Source organism: Colossoma macropomum, unplaced genomic scaffold, assembly GCF_904425465.1.
Source record: "Colossoma macropomum unplaced genomic scaffold, Colossoma_macropomum, whole genome shotgun sequence".
Classification (NCBI taxonomy): Eukaryota; Metazoa; Chordata; class Actinopteri; order Characiformes; family Serrasalmidae; genus Colossoma; species Colossoma macropomum.
Window position 1 is genome coordinate 16388310 of NW_023494788.1, and position 22818 is coordinate 16411127.

Genomic DNA, 22818 nt, shown 5'->3' on the forward strand with positions numbered 1-22818 from the left:
TTTAATCCAAAAGAAAAAAAAGAAAGCTTCAGCCGAAGGGGGCAGAGGAAGTGCAGCTGAATCATTCTTGTTAGTTTTCTAAAATGGGGAAAAGCTCTTCTGAATGCACAGCAGAGCCTGTTTAGTGTTGCCATAAAAGAGTAGAAATGGCTTTGGAGGCTGGTAGGAGCATGCAGAGTCCAAAGCAGGACACCAATGTTGTGTCAGCTTTTTGGGTTACGCTTACAAACGTCTAAATAAAACTGTAAAGTTTGAAAACATTTTGAATCCTGAAAGTATCAAAAGACAGGAAACGACCTTTATTAGCTCATTGGGCTCAGATTCATGAAAAGAAAAATGCCTAAAGTTTGCAAACATTTTGAAACTTGAACGCACAAATTTACAAACCACAACTTAATCAGCTTCTTTAAACAAGCTTTTTAGGCTCTGCTTCAAGAAAAAGGACAAAACGCCTACATAGGACTAAAAAGTTTCAAAACATTTTGAATCCTGAAAGTACTAAAGCACAAACAACCATGCATAAACTGAAGACCGTATCTGTCCCGCAGATCACAAGTCCGCAGTCAACCAAACTGAAACGTCCCAATGGCTGCGGGAGCTTGATGTTTACCGGCCTGATTTTGTTTGCCGTTTTCCTGCTCTTTTCCCCCATCAAATGACCCATTTAAATGATAAAACAGACAAAGGAGAAAAAGAAATATAAATAAGCAATAAATCAAATACATTTCTGTTGTTGCTGTTGGGTTGGTTGTGTAAGCAGGGATGTCTGTGCATTGGTAATTTGTTTTGGAGGCACCTCATGGGACGCTTGCTGCATCTCACAGCTCTCAAAGCATAGGCTCGTCCTTTGAGTTGTTGAGTATAATAGCGCTCTTTCATAAACGTAACCTCCAGAGAAAGTGTCTTTGGAGATAAAACGGACGAAAAGACCTCCACCACAAGAGAGCAGCACCAAACACGCTCCACAGGGTAAACGTGCTGACTTCTGAAACATCTACACTTCGTTTAAACACAATAATTAAGCAACATGGAAACAGAGCACGACTATACAGGGGTGTCACATGTCAACACAGCATCAGGCAAAACAGCTTCATAGCAGGAGATAGGAGAAAAAGCTGTTACGGTACAAACTTCATATTCTTAAATTACAGTTAAACATAACCCCAATTCACACTGTGGGGGATAATACGCATGAGATATAATACATGGTAATTGTCAAGCTGGAGGATTAAACTGCTTAATTGCATGCAGCTGACAAAAATCGTCAAAGATCTCCTCATACTCTTTCCTATGGGAAAAAGAAACCTGCAGTTCTGTGAAAGTGCAATCAATTATTTAAAGGCTGCAGTCTACAGTGAGTCAATAAAAGTGGAAGAATCTTTGGGCCGTAGGGACATGCGATCAAAATACCTCAGGTTTTCAAGAGGCCTTCAGCTGATCTCTATTGACTTGAAATGTCACCCAAAATGTATCTGGGGAACTATGATGGTACAGTTACAGGTTACTGTTTGGAGAAGAAATGTTGAGCATGAAAATGAACTCCAATCAGCTCAAATTAATGAATAGTCTAATGCAGTGCTTCCTGATCCTGGACTGGGAGTCCCCAGGGTACAGGAAAGTATTGTATTTTTCGCTCCTGAGCTAAAAGCACTTCACCAACTAAATCACCTGTGTCAGTGCGAGGAAAGGCGTGGAGTGGGGGGCTCCTGGGCCATATCTTAACAAAAACAATGATTTATCTGACATTCCACAGCCAACTTCTAACTTTTGGGACGTTGGTGTATGTTGAGGAGCTTCTGTCAATGTGTTTCAAGACTCTACTGTTTGCAACTTAGGCCCAGATCTCTAAAAAAAACTGTCATCAGGGACGAGAATCAATCTAATGAAGCACTTAATGACTTGGCTGGAGGCTAACTGTAGAGCAAGGGAGCCCTTCAGGCCAAGAACACACAGCCCATGGCCTTGCAGTACCTCGAAACTCTACAAAGTCTGCCTTGCATTGCAAAGTCATGTTTTCAGGCTACTCATGTATGGATCTATGTCTGATCATAGACTGTTTCTTCAGGTTGTGATGTACACATTTAATTTGCTAAATGAGGAGGAAGATGTCTAGCTGTTCACACAGCACAGGCCAGCAGTAATACTGACACATAGTAACACTTAATAATATGGAACAATAAAGAAATTATTATTAAGTTTATAAGTTATAATTAGGTTTAAGGCAATAAAAGGTAAAAGTATAAAAACCGAAATCCAGGGTTCTAGTCTGACTTCAAGACTGAGAGTTTGCATGAGTGCATACACTGTACCTGTAATATGAGGCTCATGCCAATGATCATGGAGTACATGTCGTATTTGCCCAGCTGTTTACTGAGGGCCGCACTCATGGCTTGAAGGGCTTCCAGGTACTGTTTGAGCAGTTTCTTGCCCATGTTGCCCAGGACCTCTGACGTGTTTCCCTCCATATACAGCTTCATCCAGTTCCCATGAGCCTTCTCTGCCATGCGAAACTGCTCATAGCCATCTTCTGTTTGAGAGAGAGAGAAAGAGAGAGTGTTGAGATTGAGAAAGAAATAATATAATAACAAATAAAGAGGGTTTTGCAACAAAACATGCCATACCCTTACAGAAAAGAATGAGTGTCCTAAGCCAATTCTATGTAAAGATCTACAATACTGTGCAAAAGTCAGAGTTATTCATATTTCAGCATTTCAGCAAAAAAGCAGCATATATTTAACTAACTAAATATAATATCCTATTTTCAGTACTAAGTGTGCCCACCCTTTACCTTTAATCCATTCTTTTTGGGAGATTTGTTTTCAGTTTTTCAAAGTTCAGTCTTGGTAGTTGGCTGCAGTTTCTGCTTCTTACAGTCTAAGCCTAAACACATTCAATGATGTGGAGGTCTGGGGTTATGAGTACATGGCTCTGAGAACACCAGCAGCTTATTTGTTTGATTTGCAAATTTTCTTCTTTTTTGTCTATTTCCTTTTTGTCAGTAACAGCTTCTTGACAGCTACACATCCTTCCCGACCTATAGTGTAGCTGTCTTCTCACAGTGGAAGGATGGACAGAAACCCCTGTGGATTCTTTCAGATCTGAAGCAAGAGTGCAGCTTGATTTTCTCCTCTCTCTCTAAGATTCAGGTAGTGTTTATCTGATGGTGATAGTTTTTGCTGGTCTACCAGGGTCTTGCACAGTTCTCTGTATCTTTCAATAATTTTTAAACTCCAGTTTTGGAAACTCCTGCTTTTACTTATTTTTCTCCGACTTTCTCCTCCCCTATGTAAGCAGATCATCTTATATCTGATCTCCTCAGAAATACCGCCTGAAAAATAAACAACTTGTACTTAAAGCTAGACCTCTTAGATGGAAATGTGCAATCTCCATAGAAAAGCATTGCCAATGCCAAGCATCAGCTAGAGAGGTACAAAACCCCTCAGCATTGGGCTGTGGAGCAGTGGAACTGTATTTTCTGGGGTGATGGAGCCCCATTCAACACATTCGGAATGAGTTTAAGTAGATCCTGTTTGTGATCCTGAACTAATCATCCAACAGCAGTACCTGACCCCACTTATGCTCTTGTGGCTGAATACAATCAAATGCTCACAGAAATGTTTCCGATATCTATTGTAACGCCTTCTCAGAAGAGCAGATAGCGTTACTGCAGCAAAGAGGACACAAACTCCCTCTTAATATCCTTGATTTCAGAAGAAATGTGGGATGAGCAGGCATCTACAAACCTTTGGAGATATAGCATATCTTCATCAGTATAATGTTGATTTTGCAGACCTAAAAATCGAGCCGGACCTTGTTTTTGAGCCTGTGTGTGTGACATTAATAAGTAAAGACATCCAAAAAATGGTCCAAAACTCCTATAAAACCTGACCCGACTCTTCTGACTTTTAAAGTATTGTTTTAGCCTATATAGGGTGACTCGCAGCTGACTCAGTAATACTACTTCTTTTGAATTAAACAAAGCTAAATGCCTGTTTTGACTGAAGAATAAATAAATGAAGGGTGGTCTCTGACTTCTGCACAGTACTGTACATACATATAAAGATATGTGTGCATATGTGAATTGTATGCATAGCGTACAGGTATGTAAACAACTCTTTTTTTCCCTTCATATTATTTTCAGTACTAGCATTTCTGTCATACCAACAGAATATGGGAATGGGAACAGTTGTCAATTCTGGTTCATGCAAATAAATCTAGCCGAATCTGAACATCAATCAGAGATAAAGAGATATTAATGTAGAAACAAATATATCAGACTTTTTTTCTTAATTTATAAAAAAAAAAAACATGTGTAAAACATTGAGGACATATTGTGTGTTCAGAGTTCAGGAGAGATAATAGAGTGGGTAAATAATCAGCAAAATATATATACAGTTCAGGGACTAATGTACTGGAGGAGTTATAATGGGGGAAAAACAAGCTACAACCACCTGCCTATCGCCTGCCTGCCTGCCAGCCACACAGTGAACATGCAGTGTGGCTCTGGTGGCACTGATGCGTTTGAGAGCAGACAGGGGAGCCCAGGGCGATCTCAGCAGGCAACTCCCAGAGCGCTAACAGCCATGTCAGCTTCACACAGCTCACTGCGTGAACTCTCTGTGCCCCACCGCGCAGAGCCATTAGCAAAGTACACCTCTACACTACTGCCACACAATCTGACACAATCACTGACTGGACACATGCTAACAGTGCTCACTGCACCTAACCACGCTGGGAGTCAGTATGAGTACACCCACGGGTACACAAAAAAAGACACATACACAAATACACATCCTTCTTCCAATCTCCAGGCCACGTAATGCTTCTACCATTATATTCCCTTCTATCTTTTGCTAAGTACAGGTTTACTCTGATCTGATAAACAAATACGGTACAAAGACAAGATATTTAATGTTTTATCATCTCAACTTCATTATTTTTAGTAAAGATAATGTCGTTTTGTCTGTAACACATTTCAAAAAGTTTTGAAACTTTGGGACATAGTCCATTTAAGATTAGGAACCACAAATAATCCAACAGTTTAGATTTGAAGTATTTCACCTTCTAGAGTGCATATCATCATCAAAAGATTCAGGAAATCTGGAAAAATCTCTGTGCATAAAGGGTAAGGACAAAACTCACAAATGAATGCCTATGACCTTCGACCACTTAGACAACACTGCATTAAAAACCGCATGCTTCTGTGATGGATATTACCACATTGGCTCAATAAACACCATTCTTCACTGCAACCACATATACAAGCAAAGACTTACTATACATAGCGCAACCCAACATCTGGATGTCAACAACATCCAGAAACGCTACTGACTTCTCTCAGCTTGAGCTCATCTTAAATGGACTGACGCACAGTGGAAACGTGTATCGTGGTCTGACGAGTCAGACTGTTTATGGAAATAATGGACGCCGTTGTCCTTTGGGCCAAAGAACAAAAGGACCATCCAGATTATTACCAGCAGGGACGACCATGCTTATTTTAATATGATAATGCCAAGCCACACTCTGTATGTATAACAACATGGCTGGGTATTTAGAGAGTGCAGCTAGACTGGCCTGCTTGCAGTCCAGATTTGTCTTCCAAGGTGATGTAACACAGTTACAGAAGTGGCCCTGTCACAACTGTGTTTTTGCACATTTTATAAATTGATTTTTAAACATGATTTGAATGTGAAGTTTGCATGATGCTAATTGTTAGGGTACAAGCTTCCATTACTTGTTAGCAACATTAGCCTCAGAGCTCTAGTACAAAGCTAAAGAAACAAACTCTGGACAAAATCATGTCTTGGCTAATGAACTGCATTTAGGATATGAGAAAAATTGTGTAAATTCGATTTTTTTTGCAAAACTAATCTTTTAACCTTTGTTATTCTATGTGCTATGCAGTACTCTCATGCTGCTTCTCTGAATTTCATACTTTGGCTGGTTTCTTTCTCCCCAGCCCTTCTGATCTGCATCTCTGTAGTGTAAAGCTCGGTTTGAATAATACGGGCATTATGGTGATGAATGGTAGCTCTCATTACGTTGGCGAAAGGAGCGTGAGAGCAAGATACAACCGCCTGGAGTCAGGAGCATGAATCAGATGGCAGAAATGGTGGCCAATCAGCTGGGACTCCCACCTGAGTCAACAGGACAGAACAGGCCAGCTCACTGCGTAGCCGAGCTGAAAACTAAGGGTAAAGCCTTATCCCAAAAAAGCCTCCTAAGAGGGTGGCTTCCAGACATTCAAGTCACATTTTTCATGAGCAGAGCGAAGCTTAGCTGCCTCAGCTGCCAGCTTGTTCATACTAGCTGGACAAAGAAATCCTGCTGAGAAGGTGCAGATGAGATTCAATACTGTGTGCTGCATGCAGGAAAGCCACATGCATGATCCAGTAGCCGATACTGTCTAGTCACTTTTAGAGCAGCACAATATTTATTGCATGGTAATCGTTATTGACTGATATTGGTACTGTCTGTAATTATTATTGCCTGATATTGGTATATTTGCCCAATATCGGTATACTGGCTGGATATCAAACATGTCTGAAACATGCAAATGAGCCTGCTAACTAATCACTAAATGTTTTATTGTGTGCTGTGAGCAGGGTGACAAATGAACACCTGCCACCTGCCAAAAACAAGTAACTATTTATATTTAAAGGGCAAATTTGCTTTGACACTGTGGTGAATTACCTAAAATAAGCTACTTAAAATCAGCTTAGGCTAATGCTAACAAGCAAAGATACAGCACTACTTGCAAACTTGCTAATGAAATGTAACTAATGTGAAGGAATGCCTGTAAAATCTGACTAGAGTAGAACAGAGTGTGGTATTTGAGAAGGATATTAGACAGGAATGTAATTCACACTGATAGCTAGCTAAATCTGCCTTCATGGATTCATATATGATATAGCAGTAATTAAGAGTATTATGACAGCACTGTGACATAATCTAAATATCAAATAAATTCAGAAAGATGGCAGATTTATCAATATGCGACAATGGTTGGGTGGCACAGCGGATAACATCAGCCTTGTACATGTAAAGGTAAAAGTTAGAATACACAGCTATACCAATAAGAGTTCTGCATAACTATACTGTATAAGATGACTTAATGTGATATTTAATGAATGCACTGGCAATGTATTATTATTATTATTATTATTATTATTTGTAGTAGTAGTAGTAGTAGTAGCAGTCATAGTAGCAGTAGTAAAGTCAAGCCAAGTCAAGTCAAAGTTTAGTCATATAGCACATTTTGCAACAGGCGGTGTCGCAAAGCAGCTTCACAGAAAAATCCGTGTCCAAGCCCCCATAAGCAAGCCAATAGCGTCAGTGGCAAGGAAAAACTCCCTAAAAGCAAGAGGAAGAAACCTTAGGAACCTTAGGAAATAGCAATTTGAAATTAGACTGAAAATAGAGTCTGATATTTGGGAAAGGAAATGGGAACGTAACATGCTAATTCACACTGATAACTAGCTCAATCTGTCTTCACAGATTCATACTTGGCATAGTAGTAGACAGAGTATTCGGGCAGAATTGTAAATAAAACAAAATTCATCAGGAAGACAGATTTACCTGGTCCTTTCGCAACAGAAGACAACAGTTGGATAGCATAGTGGACAACACCACCCTAAAGGTTTAAAATCCACTACTGCACCAATAAAAGTTGTGTATAACTACTACTTATATACTACTAAATTTAAAGAAACTTAATATAATGTTTACTGAACAGTTATGTAAACATACTAAATATACCTCAATATGTAGTAATATAATTGGAATACAATTGCAATATGAAATTTCATTTATATTTTGCTTCTCTAGCCACTACACTGTAACAATCAAGTGGCATCAGTGGAGGTGCAGGTACCGGCTCCATCTGCCTCCATCCAGACTAAGACTAAGACCTGCCAGAGGGGGAGGATTACCTGGATCAGACTACATGTAAAGAGAGCTAATCCAGACTGTCCTTCACAGAGGGGAGATTAAAGGATAACTGAGATTGTGCTGTGATAGAAAAGGCACGGGCAGTGCAGGATTAAGCAGTGATGACACAGCAATAAGCCCAGGTAACGGGGAAATGATGAAGATAGGAGACATAATAGAGTCAAGCACAAATGAAGGGATTTGATATGATAATGATCCAGTGAATCACATTAAGTAGGCAGAATAATACAAACATGCAGTGACGATGGTGGAAATAATGAAGAAATCCATGTGGAGAAAAAGAAACTTTTTTGCTCCTGAGTGCTTCTTTCTGCTTTTGTTGAATATACAAGTACACCTTAATCTACATGTCTATAATAAAACAGCTACGACAATAACTGTGGCAATGACAACTAGAGCTATTACCATAATATTCACTAATGTAATAATGATATTAATAACACTGTCCCAGCCTATACATATAAATCCCATAAAAGTCTTTCTCAGGCATGTGGAGTTACCTACTGGGTGTTGATAATGAAATTTTAATTTTGTGCATTGATCATTGTGCAGGCTGCAAATGAATGGATTGCACAGGAGGCTTTTCTCATGGGACCTAATGGGATCATTTCTGCCCAATGCCTCTTTCTCTCTCTCTGCATTACTACTAATTATTCCTGTCTCTGAGAGGAGCCATGAATGAATATTTACTGCTTTAACCAGGAAAGAGAGTGAGGGAGAGAGATGGAGAGAGAGAGAGAGAGAGAGAGAGAGAGAGAGAGTGAGAGAGAGAGAGAGAGAGAGAGAGAGAGAGAGAGAGATGTAAGTGCTTAGTGATATAGGGCAATGCTTGGAGGTACCAATTAAAAGCAGAGCGTTCAATCATGGATTCAGCTTCTCCCTTTACTTTATCCACATTCCTCTCTCTCTCTCTCTCTCTCTCTCTCACACACACACACACACACACACACACACACATTCACACACACTGGCCCATTTCACAGGCTTCTGCTTGAAACTCTCCTCTCCCTCAGGAACAGATGGATGGGACTACTTTTTCACTGCACCCACTACAAGAGCCTCAAGTCCACATGGCACTCCTTTCAGCTCCGGCCTTCACTGTAGGGTGCAGAGCAGAAAGTTTGAGCTGAGTACCTAGACTGCATTTTCACTGTGTAAGCAAAACCAGCCATTCAAAGTAAATGTCAATGATAAGTATGTGGCATCATTTGTTTGGTTTGCTATTGTCCTCTCTATCTAATTCAGATAGCTCTATATTCATGGGCTTAATGCATATTTAAAGTAATACATTCAACAGTAATAGAGTAGCGATAGTATTCGGTACTAGCAATGTCTCTAATGAGAAGCGATGTCATACTTCACGGCTGTCCCAAAAACTTTTCCTGCAAGGCTGGAAGAACTGCTTTGTGAATAATGCATTGAAATAAAAAAAAAGGAACAAGTGTAAGGAGAGAGTGTGTGTGTGTGTGTGTGAGTGTGTAGGTAAGCGAGAAACTACGTGTGTGTGTATCAGTATGTATGAGTAATGGTGCTGTCTAATTCAGTGTGGCAGATTAATGAAGATGTGAGCAAGGATTTAGTTTTATTCGTTTCTTTAATAATGGACTTTCAGTAAAACTGCTGAGCACTGGGAAGCAGAGTGACACTGTAGCCACACATACACGCACGTGCACGCTCTAGATTTGCCCACTCTGACCACATGCCAAAGCACTTCTGCTGGTCAGCGATCTCATGTCTAACAAGACTGAAGACAAGCAAGCCACCACACAATCTAAAGAAAACTAATAAATCAGCCCCATCTATCAGGGGGTCAGCTCGTCAGTGGTGGGGAGAAAAAGAACATGCTGTACTACTACAAAGCAAAAGACAAAAAAAAACGACAGATGTCAATTTAAAAAAATAAAAGGTGCTAACTACTTTCAAGTATTACAGTTTGGAAATTTAGATTTTCAATTCCAGTACAGTTTCAGTTAGTTTTAAGAGTAGATTAAAGGAATTAAAGGAATTGATTAAAGGAATGACTGGGTGAAAAATCAAATTAGCACCATTTTCCTCTTATCCCAGGTGTAGTCGATCAGCCAAGATATGTTTGGTGTTCAAATGTTGCTTCGTTAGTTTGACGCTGGAGCTACGAGGCTAAGGCTGCTAACAAACACTAGATCTCAACAGTCACTCGTATCTTTTCTGTGAACACAGTACTGTAAAAAAGCCAGAGACTTTTGTGTTCAAACTTTGCCTTTATTCCAGCTTCCATTCCTTTCGGGAGACTTGCTTTCAGGTTTTCAAAGAAAGCTGCTGGGATATTTTTCCACACCTCCAAAGTTATTGTCTTGGAATTTGGACCAAAATGCAGCCATTAGGCTCCTGACTGGTATCAAGAAAAGGAGAGCATTACCCCTGTACTTGTGCCATTGCACTGGTTACCAGTATAATACAGAATTGAATTTAAAGTCTTATTATTCATTTTTAAAGCATTGCATGGCTTGGCTCTAAGCTATATCTCTGACCTCCTCAGCTTCCATTCCCCTTCACGAGCCCTATGATCTTCTAACCAGTTGCTCTTAGCCATTCCACGCTCTCAGATGAGATTTAAAGGCGACCGGGCCTTTTCTGTAGCTGCCCCAAGACTCTGGAACAGTCTTCCGCTTTTCATAAAGGAATCCCCCACAATAGAGGTTTTTAAGGCAAATCTAAAAACTCATCTATTTTCTCAGACTTTTGAGTCTTTTTAATGATTATGCACTCAGGATCTGTTCTGTCTTGGTTGGTTCTGTCTTGCCAATGTAGCTCTTCTTTTTTGTTTTATTGTTTTTATCTGATTTGTTTTGTATGCATGTTGTGTTGTATTGTGTAGTTTTGAGGAGTTAGTTGTGGTTATTTTAACTGATACTATTGTGCACCACTTTGGCCAACACTTGTTGTCTTTTAAATGGGTCATAGAAATAAAGGTGACTTGACTTGACTTAGTTGCATTTTTTGCTTCTCATGATCCAAGTGATATCAGCACATTCAATGATGTTGCGATGAGTCCATCGCTGTGAGAACACCATCAGCGTCTTTGTTTGATTTGCACATTTTCTTCTTTTTTGTCTACTTTCCTTTCTCAGTAACAGCTTCTTGACAGCTGCACATCCTTTCAGACCCACAGTACTGAGTTGTCTTCTCACAGTAGAAGGATGGACAGAAACATCTGCGGATTTTTCAGCAAGAGGGGAGCTCAATTCTCATCTCTCAAAGTACTGCTTATTTGATCATGACAGTTTAGTGGTCTACCAGTCCTGCACGGTCATTCAGTGCCCTATTTTCTCTGTATCTTTTAATCATTTTTTGAACTCCAGTTTTGGAAGCTCCTGTTATTTTGACATTTTCCTTCCTTGTGCAAGCAAATTATTTTATATCTAATCTCATCAGAAATATCTCCAGAAAATGAATAACATGTACCTAATGGCTATTTTGAGCAGAGAAGCTGGTCTCTGACGTTTGTGCAGTACTGTATAGATTTGGATATAGTTTTAGATTTTCTAGTGTTTGGTTGCTACATTAGCCTTTTAGCTCCAGCTCTAAAATAAAAAAGCAAAATTTGGACACCAAACATGTCCTGGCTGATTGACTACATCTGTTGTAAGTAGGAAGGTCATGCAAATTGTGTTTGATTTATTCTTTTTTTTTTTTTCACCAAAATATTACTTTAGCCCCTTAACATTCCAGGCTTATTACATACTCAGGCTTATTATTCAGTAACTACAGGGACTTCAAAGCAAACTGATGGAGCTTTTCTTAGGTTATAGAAGTGTGTAATACACCTTTGGGTCTGCCGTTTGGTAAGGGGTTAATAGCTTTAGCTTTTTTTTGATTTTCTATAATCGTTTAGGTTTAGTTTTATTTAGTTTCGGTTTTAGTTTTGGCTTTTAGTATTGTAATAAATTTGTTTTTTAGTATGACAATAAATTGCGGGCCAAATAGGACTCGTTTCCTTCTGATGAGTTTTGCAATGCCAAATTAGTGCAACAGTGGACTATGCTCAACTTTTCTTTTCTCCATAATAACATTTAGTTTTCATTCTTGTTGCAGTAGGCATCATACTTTTGATTTAATTTGGTGTTTTTGAGAACTGTCATTTTTATCCTCATTACAGTTTTTATTCCCAGTACAGTTAACAAGTACATTTTCTCACAAGTATTTCTGTATTAGTAACAGTTTTCATGAACCAGTTTTCCTGGTTATAACAGTGTAATGTTTATGACAGAAAATGATGCTGTTGATTAAATGGCACTCGTCCAATGCATACATTACATACAAGGGCATTTCCTCTAATGTAGTTTACTTTATTAACACATAGAGTATGTTAGAGGGTGAGACATGAAATTTTGCGTAAATGCTCCACATAATGGCAAAATGAGACTAAGGTGATTCATTACACACAGCTGGTGTGCTATGAGTGTGTGTGCATGCAGGTGTGTGTTTGTGTGTATAAGTGAGAGAACAAGAGAGATGGAGGCAGAGAGACTGACGCACTGCGGCTTTCATCAGTTCGGCCCTGGAGACGGACCCCTCTCATAAATCATGTGATGTCATAAAAAGGGAAATGATTAGGGTGATGTGTAGTGGCCCATTGATATGCAGTGTCCACTCCAGTCTTGATCACATATGCACTTTATTCCCCAGTCCCACACAAACCCACACTCTCTGACATCATGTACTGCATGAACACAAGGCCACAGACCGAGCAAAGGCGTGCCGCATCAGTGCAGAAAGTACGCAACTGTCTTCTACTTCAACTCTCAGCTCCCAGGTCACACAATGTTCCAGCTATTTAAAAAGACTTCAGCTTCCTGCAAGTATAAAAGTAGTACTTTACCCTTAAAAGCTGAGTTGTTCTCATTTTGCTATACTATTGGAATGTAATTATTAAGTAATTCCAGAATTAATTACATAGCAAGTTACATAACATTTAATAAACATTCTGTATGGGCAAGTAAAGGGCGTACTCCAATCAAAAACTTGAGTTTATGTCATTTGTCATTTGAGTTTATGTTATGTAGCATTCTGCAGTGCAGCATTGTATCCCTCAGCCTCATCAGGTCTCACAAAATTCACAGATGTTTTCATGTTTTTCATAAACATCATTTAAAAATCTTTGTGGTGTTCAATCCTGACTGCTAGCCAGTGAATGATCTATAGGCTAATAAATACAACAATATTAGCATGAGTGCAACTCTTACATCGATCATCAATCAAAATTAAAAAAAGAAAACAGTTATTTTATCTTTACTCCATACCAAATAGGCAACAGATGTTTTTTTTATGCTTTCAGCCAGAAAAAAAAGAAGCCAAACTGAGGTAAGGTGTCAAGATTGCCATGTACCTCCCTAGCTAACTTGTCATCTAAGGAGTGATATCTGTGATTTGAAGACAGCTAATACAGTTATTCGGCTGTCTCTGCTTAACAGTAATGTTACTTATCAGATTTCCTTCTACAATCATCAGGAAAAAAAAAATAAAAAAATCAAAACCACCCACTCCTAAAATTCCACCCAAAGCAGCTGCAGTTTTCACCTTCAAGATGCATCATCAAAAAGTTTTCCTAGTTTTTTGGCTTAAAAATCTCACTCTACAGACTCCTGCAGCACCACTGTAGGATGCATGTAAACGTGTACAACAGATGCAACGTTGGTTAAATTCTTCATTTTGGCTGATGCGTCCTTTCAAAGTCGGCACTTTCAAAGTCACTTTCAACAACAATGAAAGTTACAAAAGCATGGCAAAAATGTAAAGGATTTTCTGCAAAACAAGACTGTAACAGTCATATGCACGTTTGAATACTTCTGATCAAATTACGTTTCATTGATTTTCTAAGTGTAGAATTATAATACAAAGTAATTGTGGTAACAACGGAAAGTTTAATTCATACTTTCAGAATTTGTGAGCTTGTTTCAATGAAAAATGAATTAATGTCCAATTACACCATGCTTTTATCATCAGCAATAATAGAGACTTTTAAGGGTTAAAGTATGTAGTAGGAAGTCTTTTTAGACTGTTTTACTAAGCATATGCAGTTAAGCAATAGAACCCAAGGGGATGGTTACTGGTGTTATTCATGACTGCACATGACCTTGAGTGTTCTATTGCTTTTACACAATAGTTCTGCAAAACCAAAAACTAAAGCAAAGAAGCCCCAAATATTATATTAAATGTGCTTTAATAATGGCATTTACTTGTGTTAAAAAGTAGCATCCTTTCGCGTTATGGATAGCATGGTAAAGTTGATTTTATGTTAAACATTCACTTGATACTTCTCTTTCTCTCCTCAATCTCATTAAAAAAACATCCAAAAATAATCAAACCTACATTTTCTCACTCCTAAAAGACAGAGAAGAAACTACAACAAACGTATTTCAAAAATGTCCTTCATTAAATTTAGCTTATGTTTCGGAAACGTAATGAGAAGTCAGAATTTAGAATTATATGATAACTGATTACACTGCTCATTAACTAAACTTGAGGACCCCAAACTTCACCCAACTCAAACTCAGTTTAGTCAAAACTCGTATTTGTAGTTTCTCAGTTCAGTAAACAGTATAGAATTAGTTTGTACTCAGTTTGCCCACTAGCTGGGCCTCATATCCCACCAGGTGTTTTCTCCTCTTGGGCTTCCATATATGGGCAGCTGTGGGATTGCTTCGGTTACACTCCAATCTCCTGATGCTGGGGTGAATTCTTAGACCATTGCACCACATATTACTATATTAATTTACAAAGATAAACCAACATATTTTTCTTAAAGTTTATATAAATATTTAAGGACACAGAAATCTGAGTAATTTCAGAAGCTTACAAGTAGTGAAACAGACTAATCACTCATTCCCCCCAGGAGGTTTGCATTTGAATCCCAGTGATGTCTTAGCCGTCCATAACTGAGAGCCCCAGAGGAGAAAACGCCTGATGGGAATATGTGATGGAGTCCAAGCTAGTGGGGAAATGAGTAAAACAGACATTCTATATTGGGTACCTAACTGAGGAGCACAATTACAAAAATGAGCGTTAGGAGAGCTTTTGACTAAACTAATAAGTTTGATTTGGGTGAGCTCTAGTGTCCTTAAAGTTGAGTTCACTCTAGAAAAGCAGTGTAATCAGTTACCTTATAATTTTTAAGTTGAGCTACCTTTAATTTATAACTTTAGTGATTAAGAGACTGTCTAAAAAGTACACTACATAATTCTCATGTATTAAAAAAAAAGGCAGCAAAAATCACATCAGATCACTTGTAGTACAGAGACTGGCTTCCTTTAAACTACTACAAATCCCAGTCATGGGAAGCCATTTTCTTTACTGCAAGTGAAATATAAGTTCGAGTGGAACTGGATTAGTTTTACATGGGGAGGTGCTGTAATCTGAGTGATTACCAACGAGATTCATTATTTTAATATAGTACAAATCTGCAATGTTTTTACAAGCCTGCTAAGTAATAATTCCAGAGCAAATCACCTTTGATAAACTGTCAAACTCTGAGCTTCCTCAGTAATAGCTGTCCTGTTCAAATCGACATTACAGTAATGTAATCACAAAACTGGGTAATAGAAAATGACATCCCCATTTTTTTTTCTTTTTTTGTGGCCTGAAGGCAAGTCTAACAGCAAAAATGGAGCTGGACTGATTCAATTCCTTGATGCTACAGATCATGATAAGACTCCTGAAATCCACAGCAATTTGGTGTATATTCTATCACATTTGCTATGATTATGAACCATCATGGCCAGTCAAATCTCGCACAAATTACATTACTGGACCTTTTGTAAAACTAATCCAGCTCAAATAGGGCTTTAGACAGATTTCCACATTATGCACTTTTTTAAAAAGCCCATTAATGACTAAAGCAATGGTAACCTGAATTTCCAAAACATTTAGTTCTGCTAAATTTAAAGATGGAAACTTTTTAAAAGATGTTTGTAGTCTGTTCTGTGTTCTCTTGAGGTAGAAAATGTAGGTTTGATCATTTTTTGTTTATTTCTTGAGAAACCACGGAAAGAATGTTGAATATCCAATAAATGCGATTTTCTATATTTTTGGTACAAATATACTATTGGCTAGCTGTAAAGCAGTCATTACTTAGCAACTAGTATTCAGCGGAATAATACGTTACTTGTGGAAAAAATGGTTCTGCTATCACAAATAACAGCACGACTACAACGCTTCTCAACCAGATTGTGCTGTTGGAGCTACCTGTTGTATAATGGGTATCATAATATACTCACGTAGGCTAAAATGGGCACAGAAATGACATGTAAAAAATTTTTAAATAATGAGAGTAAGTTGTGAAAAGGCCCGTCCATCTCACGGCATGTCACTATGGTAACAAAATTACACTATTTTTCCTTCTTTTTCGTGCCACAGCCTCTGGCAACACTTTTTCAGGTCAAATGAAGCAAAACGGAGTGGTGGAGAATGATTTGCCTCTTAATCGCAGTAATCAATCGCCGATGAAGCGGACTAATTCGTTAAGCTACGTTCCCGCGATGGGGCAGTCTCTGTACGGTAACGAGCTCTAATAATCACGCACAATCCCAACAGACTGACCCCGATTTAGCTGAGCTCGACAGAATGAGGAGTGGGTGGGGGCGTCCATTGCAGCAGCCTAAAGAGCACAGGAAGAGGCGATAATTAGTGTCCTCATTTGTGGAACACAAGGCAATGACTCGCAGCTGCAGCAGGGCTCCTCTGTCAGCTAAATTTCGCTTGACTAAATGAAGAAAAAGTGAATGATGATATTAGTGCAGACAGTCTTCTGAAATATTCAAAGAAAAACAGTGTGCTTGCTTTATAGTATTTAGAAATATTCCACTACTAATCCTTGAAGAAAAAGAAATAAGTTCGGCTCTTTTTTAGGATCAAACGCTGAGCAAAACAAAACAAAAAAAAACACAGTGATAAGATGAGATCATTTGAGCTAGTTTTCTGTCTTTCTACTTATACTTAGCCACTTCATTTGTCTTGGGCTGACAGGATCTGATCATGAAAAAGCTTAGTATGTGCAACCAAGATGCACTAGATACAGGTTATCTGATCACTCAGACCACTTTAGGAGGTGGTCTGAGATGAAATGGAGATGAGTCAAGCGCAAGGCTGCCTTTACATCAGTCCGGCACAGTGATGGATGTGAACGCATCCCGCCTTTTCAGTTGACTGCATGTCGGTGTTATGAGAGCTTTTGCAGAAATGAAGGCTTACAGGGTCAGCATTTATTGTCATTGCTTAGGTTGAAACTAGAAAGACTGTGTTTAGGGGCAAAGGTCATTAAGCATAACTTGCAGTCAGTGATTTTAGTATCCTTGTTTCTGTATTCATAATTTTCAGAACTCATTGTTACTACTGTGTTATTATTTTGCTATCCAGTGTTGGCCAGAGAAGGATGGGTTTGAGTCTTTATTCCTCTAAAGGTTTTTTCTCTTGTTCATAGGAAGTTTTTCCCGCAGCTGCCATGCTCGGCTTACTCAAAATTGGCTTTGACCCGGTTTACTCATTAGAAAAAGTGCTATACACATACATTTAACCATACAATAATATATTTACTTTTAATTTTGGAGGTACAACAGCTGTGTATTAATATAGGCGTTGTTGCTGTTCTTAAAGGTGCAGTATATTATTTGAATCCAATCCATTTTTGGTCAAAGACAGTGAATATCTCCTAATGGTCCGCTAGCTGTCTGTTCTGTGTGCACGCTGGAAATAATCCAAAGTTCATACACAGCCCTGGCTCTGTAAATGGGAAACAAAAAGTGTCTTGGACCAAGCCACACAACAGTATTCCAGCCAGTCAGCTCGTGCACAGGGTAGGGGGAAGGGGAGGGGTTATAGGCTGAACTTCATGCATTGTCAAGAAGGAGAGATGGCCAACAAACAGCCAAAGACGGGAAGATCTGAAGAACAAAAAGAAAGAAGTTCAGGGCGTTTCAATGGTGGAGAGACCTCTGATATAGTCTAACTGCTGCACCACTTAAGGTGACGTAGTAATGCTTCACGAATGAAGCTGTTGACATTAGCCTGTTAACCGTCCATCAACTTAAGCTGGTACCGGTACAGTGATCCAGAAAAGGTTAACTTACAATGTATGTTAACATAACAACTTTTTTCCATGCGATTTTGGACCATTTCTGTTGCTTTGTTCATTGTGACTTTCTGACACAAAGTAAATGATAAAGGGAGTTCAAATTATGCAAAAAAGTAAAAATGGCAACAATGGAGATACAAGGTTTTTGCAAGACTGCAATGATATGTAATCTTTAACTCTCCTAAACTGAACTACTTCACTAGTGAAATTTAATTACAGACAAAAAAAGCTGCAATACAGAAGTATGATTGTTCATTTTACTTTTTATACTAGCAGCACTGTAAAAACTAAAGCCCCTTTTCTGTTAAAAAAAAAAAAGTTTTCTGTAAATTCCCTGATCTGTACGATCAAAGTTAAGGAGGAAGGTGTGATGTCAGGCTATTTGGGGAGCTCTTTGCTCACCAACCTTGGCAGTATGATGCTTACTGCAGGACAGGACCACGGACAGCAGCTTGTGCAGCTTCAGCACTGCCGTCAGAGACAGCGCCACAAAGTCTGAAAAGAGGGAGGAGAGAGGAAACTCTGCCTGTTGCTGATTAGGCACAGCTGGATTAATACACCACTGATGCAGAGCTTCACCCCATACTCACTGGTAACCAGTGGCATTGTGTCTATAGATGTCTATCGCAACCTGGGGCAGCAACGTGGCGCAGTGGGTAGCCTTGTTGCCTCACAGCAAGAACAATTGCCAATTGGAGATGCTAAATTAGCCCTAGGTGTGAATGTGTATGTCTGTGTGTCTCTTCTGTGATTGACCGGCAGCCTGTCCAGGGTGTTTGCTGCCTTCCACCCAATGAGCCCTGGGATAGGCTCAAGCAACCTTGTGACACAAGAGGATTAGCGGCGTGTGAATCTCAACTTTTCATGAAAAGAACATAATAAATATAGCATTTCAAAAACTGTATTTTCACAATCTTGAAAATGAAACGTCAGTGGAGATCTCTCTCCATCCCCCCTAACAAAACAGAGCTAACAAATGCTCTACAACTGACCACATACTCTGCACACACAACCTCTGCTAACAGTGGAAAGGGCTGAGGTACAATGAAGGCGAGAAGGTGCTGATCAAACTATGTCTTGGACTAATCATCGCACACACTGATTACATACTGATTATATACTATATCTGAATAAAGACTTATTTTCTCAGAATACTGACTTACTGTGTCAAAACAATGATTTGGTGTCTCGTAAAAATGACTTACTATGACAGTATAATGATATATCTTAAAATCTTGTTAAAATCTTGATTTACTATTTTTAAAATAATGACAATGAGTATCTCGTAAAAATGAAATATTTTAAGATATTCTGTCAATATTTCAACGTATTAAGTAAATATTTTGTCAATATTTGACACACTGCTGCCAGACCAGAGAAGCAGGGAAAAAACAGACAATATTTTCTCCTCTACTTGGTGGGAATTGGCACTGGACAAATCTTTTTACAGTGCACATGGATGCATTCTTTTAAAAACTGGAGGCAAACTTCAGCCCCCTGCCTTCATATATGTGCACACACGCACACGCACGCACACACACACACACACACACACACGCGCACACGCACGCACACACACACACACCCACACACACACAGACACACACACACAGACACACACACACACACACACACAGTCACTCACACACACACACACACACACACACTCCACAGCAGCATAAAAAGGTTCTGCTGAAGCCGGTGGGCTTGTCTAACACGTTCAGAGTTTGAATTAGCTTTGATCATGCTTCATCTGTGCTCCCCTGAGAGTGGGCTACGTCACACACATGCACACACACACACAAGCAGTGAAGAACAGAACACACGCACACACACACACACACCTCACAAAGCAGATTACACAGTCTGTCAAGTTCACACACAGTGCCGAACAGGCTATATATATGATAACTAACTCTTTCCTTCTCTCGCTCTCTCTCTTTCGCATACACATAGCCACACATAATACGATGTGCCATTTACATGCACATTTCTATCTTTTGAAAGCCAAGCTTGTTGTTAGTGTTTCTCTCTGTATGTATCCCAGATGTAGAATTCACATACACAGCACACCTACACTCAATAGCAGACTATTCATAGAAACAGAAGAGCCTACACACACACACACACACACACATACATACACACACATACACACCAATCAACAGTCCCATCCGTCTCCTGAAAAGGTCAGTGAAACTGCTTTGTCATGTTTTAGACCTTTAGCAATCATTCCTCATTACAAACTCAATTTGCACCATTACTTATTAATAGCAGCAAATGTGCAAAAAAGACAATGCATGCTTCTTTTTGCCTAGAGAAGATATTAAGAATGCCATATAAGTTGCATTAGTCAAATAAGACCACATCTAATACATAATCTGGACTGAACCAATCAAATATGAAAAGGGCTACATGCGCCAATGGGAGTCTAACTCCAAACTAATCAGCGTCTAGCAATTACATTGCAATTCTGAGCTCCTACTCAGTCACAGCAAGTGCAGTTTCATTCTGCACAGTTAATACCACTAGGGACATGGGAAGGTGTTTTAAGGCCGGGGTACTGAAATTTACAGTATAGTTCCATTCTGCAAAGCTGAGTGGGATTTTTTTCTAAATTTCAACAAAGTTATTCAGAGTGGTTTGATGTGAAATGCTTCATTCTAGAAAATACTTCAGAATTAAATCAGAGTTATTCACAGCGGTGGTGAAAGGAATCAGATGTCTGAAGAGCTTAATGTATCTGATTTCAAGGGTAGGAATGCACTATGCAGGTATCAGTAACTTTATACAGTTTTAAGACTGTGAATGCAATGTTTACCGTCAGTAGGTTGGCAATTGATTTACTGTAAGCTAATGTTCAGCAGGTAGTAGAGCTGTCACTGACAATTACGCTATTAACTAAGCAATGTTCTTGTTATTTTGACTCAAGTAATCTTCCATGCCTTGTATATTAAGTTGTACATAACTTAAAGTCATCTTTGAGACAGAGGAGAAAATCAAGCTCCACTCTTGCTTCAGATCTGAAGAAAATCTGTTATTGGGTTTCTGTCCTTCTGTCCGTCCACTGTGAACAGACAACTCAGTGCTATGGTTCCGAAAGAATGTGTAGCCCTCAAGAACTGTTACTGAGGAAAAAAAAGACAAAAAAGAACAAGGAATTTTTCACTAGAACACTGAAACTACATATCTGAGATGTGGAGTAAGGTTTAATGGACTAATGAGTCTAAATTTGTAATTATGATTACTTGGACTGTGAAAAGCAAAAATTGCAACCAACTTCAAAGACTTAACTTTGGAGACATTTACAAAAACCATGGAAAAATATCCCTGCAGATTTCTTTGAAAAACTAAAAGCAAGTCTCTCAAAAAGAATGTAAGCTATAATAATATAATATAAAGGCAAAGCGTGGACACACTAAGTACTGAAAAACATGATGTTGTGTTTAGTTGTTGAGGCCTCTCTGTAATTTTCTGTTAAATATGTTTTCTGCTTTTTTCTTGACATTGAAAAATGAGTAACTTGCCCTAAATCACTGCTTTGATTGGAAATGAAATAAACTAAATGGTGATGTCTCACTTTCGCACAGTACTGTAATATTTTGTTGAATAGAAAGAGCTCTGATAAGTCAGAACTCCACTGAACCTGTACTGGCACTGGTGACATACAGCAAATGAACAAATGAGCACTCCTGGAAATGAGCCATTTTTGGACCAGTGACTTACAGAGCTGAATAAGTGCGTTGGTTCCCAGGGAGAAGGATGTGCGTAAATGTCGAGGGAGCACTTAATTAATAACATTATTTTACCAGACGGCTTAGCACACACATGGAGTGGCTGCTCTGAAAGGCACATACAGACTGCTTGTGTTCTCAAAAAGCAACAAGAGATCCATCTTTCTGACAGAATGGCAGATGCTGAAGAACTACATGGCTACTGTTGCTTGCAATTGCCACATCTCGTCCCATATTGGTGACACAGAAAAGTGGACACTGTCTGTTTTAATAAAAATGATAAGGAAAGAGAAACTAAATAATTCAAATCATGTTTACTGCTGAGATATAGTGTAGTAAGCTTTCACTGTGACAAAACTGGCACAAATACTGTTTAAAATGCAATTATTTGTTTATTTAACCAAGACACCACATGGCATATGAGCCTTTCATTAGAGTAAATCTCTTATTTATGATTGTGTTCACTCTGCATTTCAAACTCCAAGTTTTCTATGGATTTATGTACCAAAAATAGTCAGAATTAACTTTTACAAGACCATTTTCAAACCTCTTTATCAGTTCTGATTAAATTGTTCTTGTTACTTTGCCTTGAAGACTGATATAAGTAGAAGAGCTTGGTTCTGATCGGCTGCCCTGCATTGTGCCTCTTACAAAAAGGAATCTGGGCTGAAACACCCCTTATAACTTCAACATAAATGGGCGGGGTTAAACTGATGTACACTGAATGGATAGATGTATGTAAATGTGTTGGTTTTCATGACATCACAACAACAGCAAATTCAAAGCTGTCTGATTTTGCAGCTTAACTTCCATATATGGACTGTATGAACTTGTGAGTAAATGGTACGTTTTGAAATTGTAACAAACCCTTTATTACAGTATAGTAAGGAACATTTGTTTTTTCATCATAATAGCCCTTTAACCTCTTAAAATCCCAGGCTTATTACAAACTAAGGGTTATTATTCAATAAATAAAGCTTTTATTAGGTTATAGAAGTGTGTAATAAAACTCTGTGCCCGCCAGTGGAA

The 22818-nt window shown here is 38.8% G+C and overlaps 1 protein-coding gene across 1 annotated transcript in view; it reads right to left on the reverse strand.

Annotated features, from left to right (window-relative positions):
• pigg (phosphatidylinositol glycan anchor biosynthesis class G) overlaps positions 1–22818 on the reverse strand; it is a 133645-nt gene that overhangs the window by 68512 nt on the left and 42315 nt on the right. The window contains exon 7 of the mRNA XM_036568642.1: positions 2310–2527. Coding sequence (XP_036424535.1) covers positions 2310–2527 — 218 coding nt within the window. The remainder of the gene's footprint in view (positions 1–2309; positions 2528–22818) is intronic.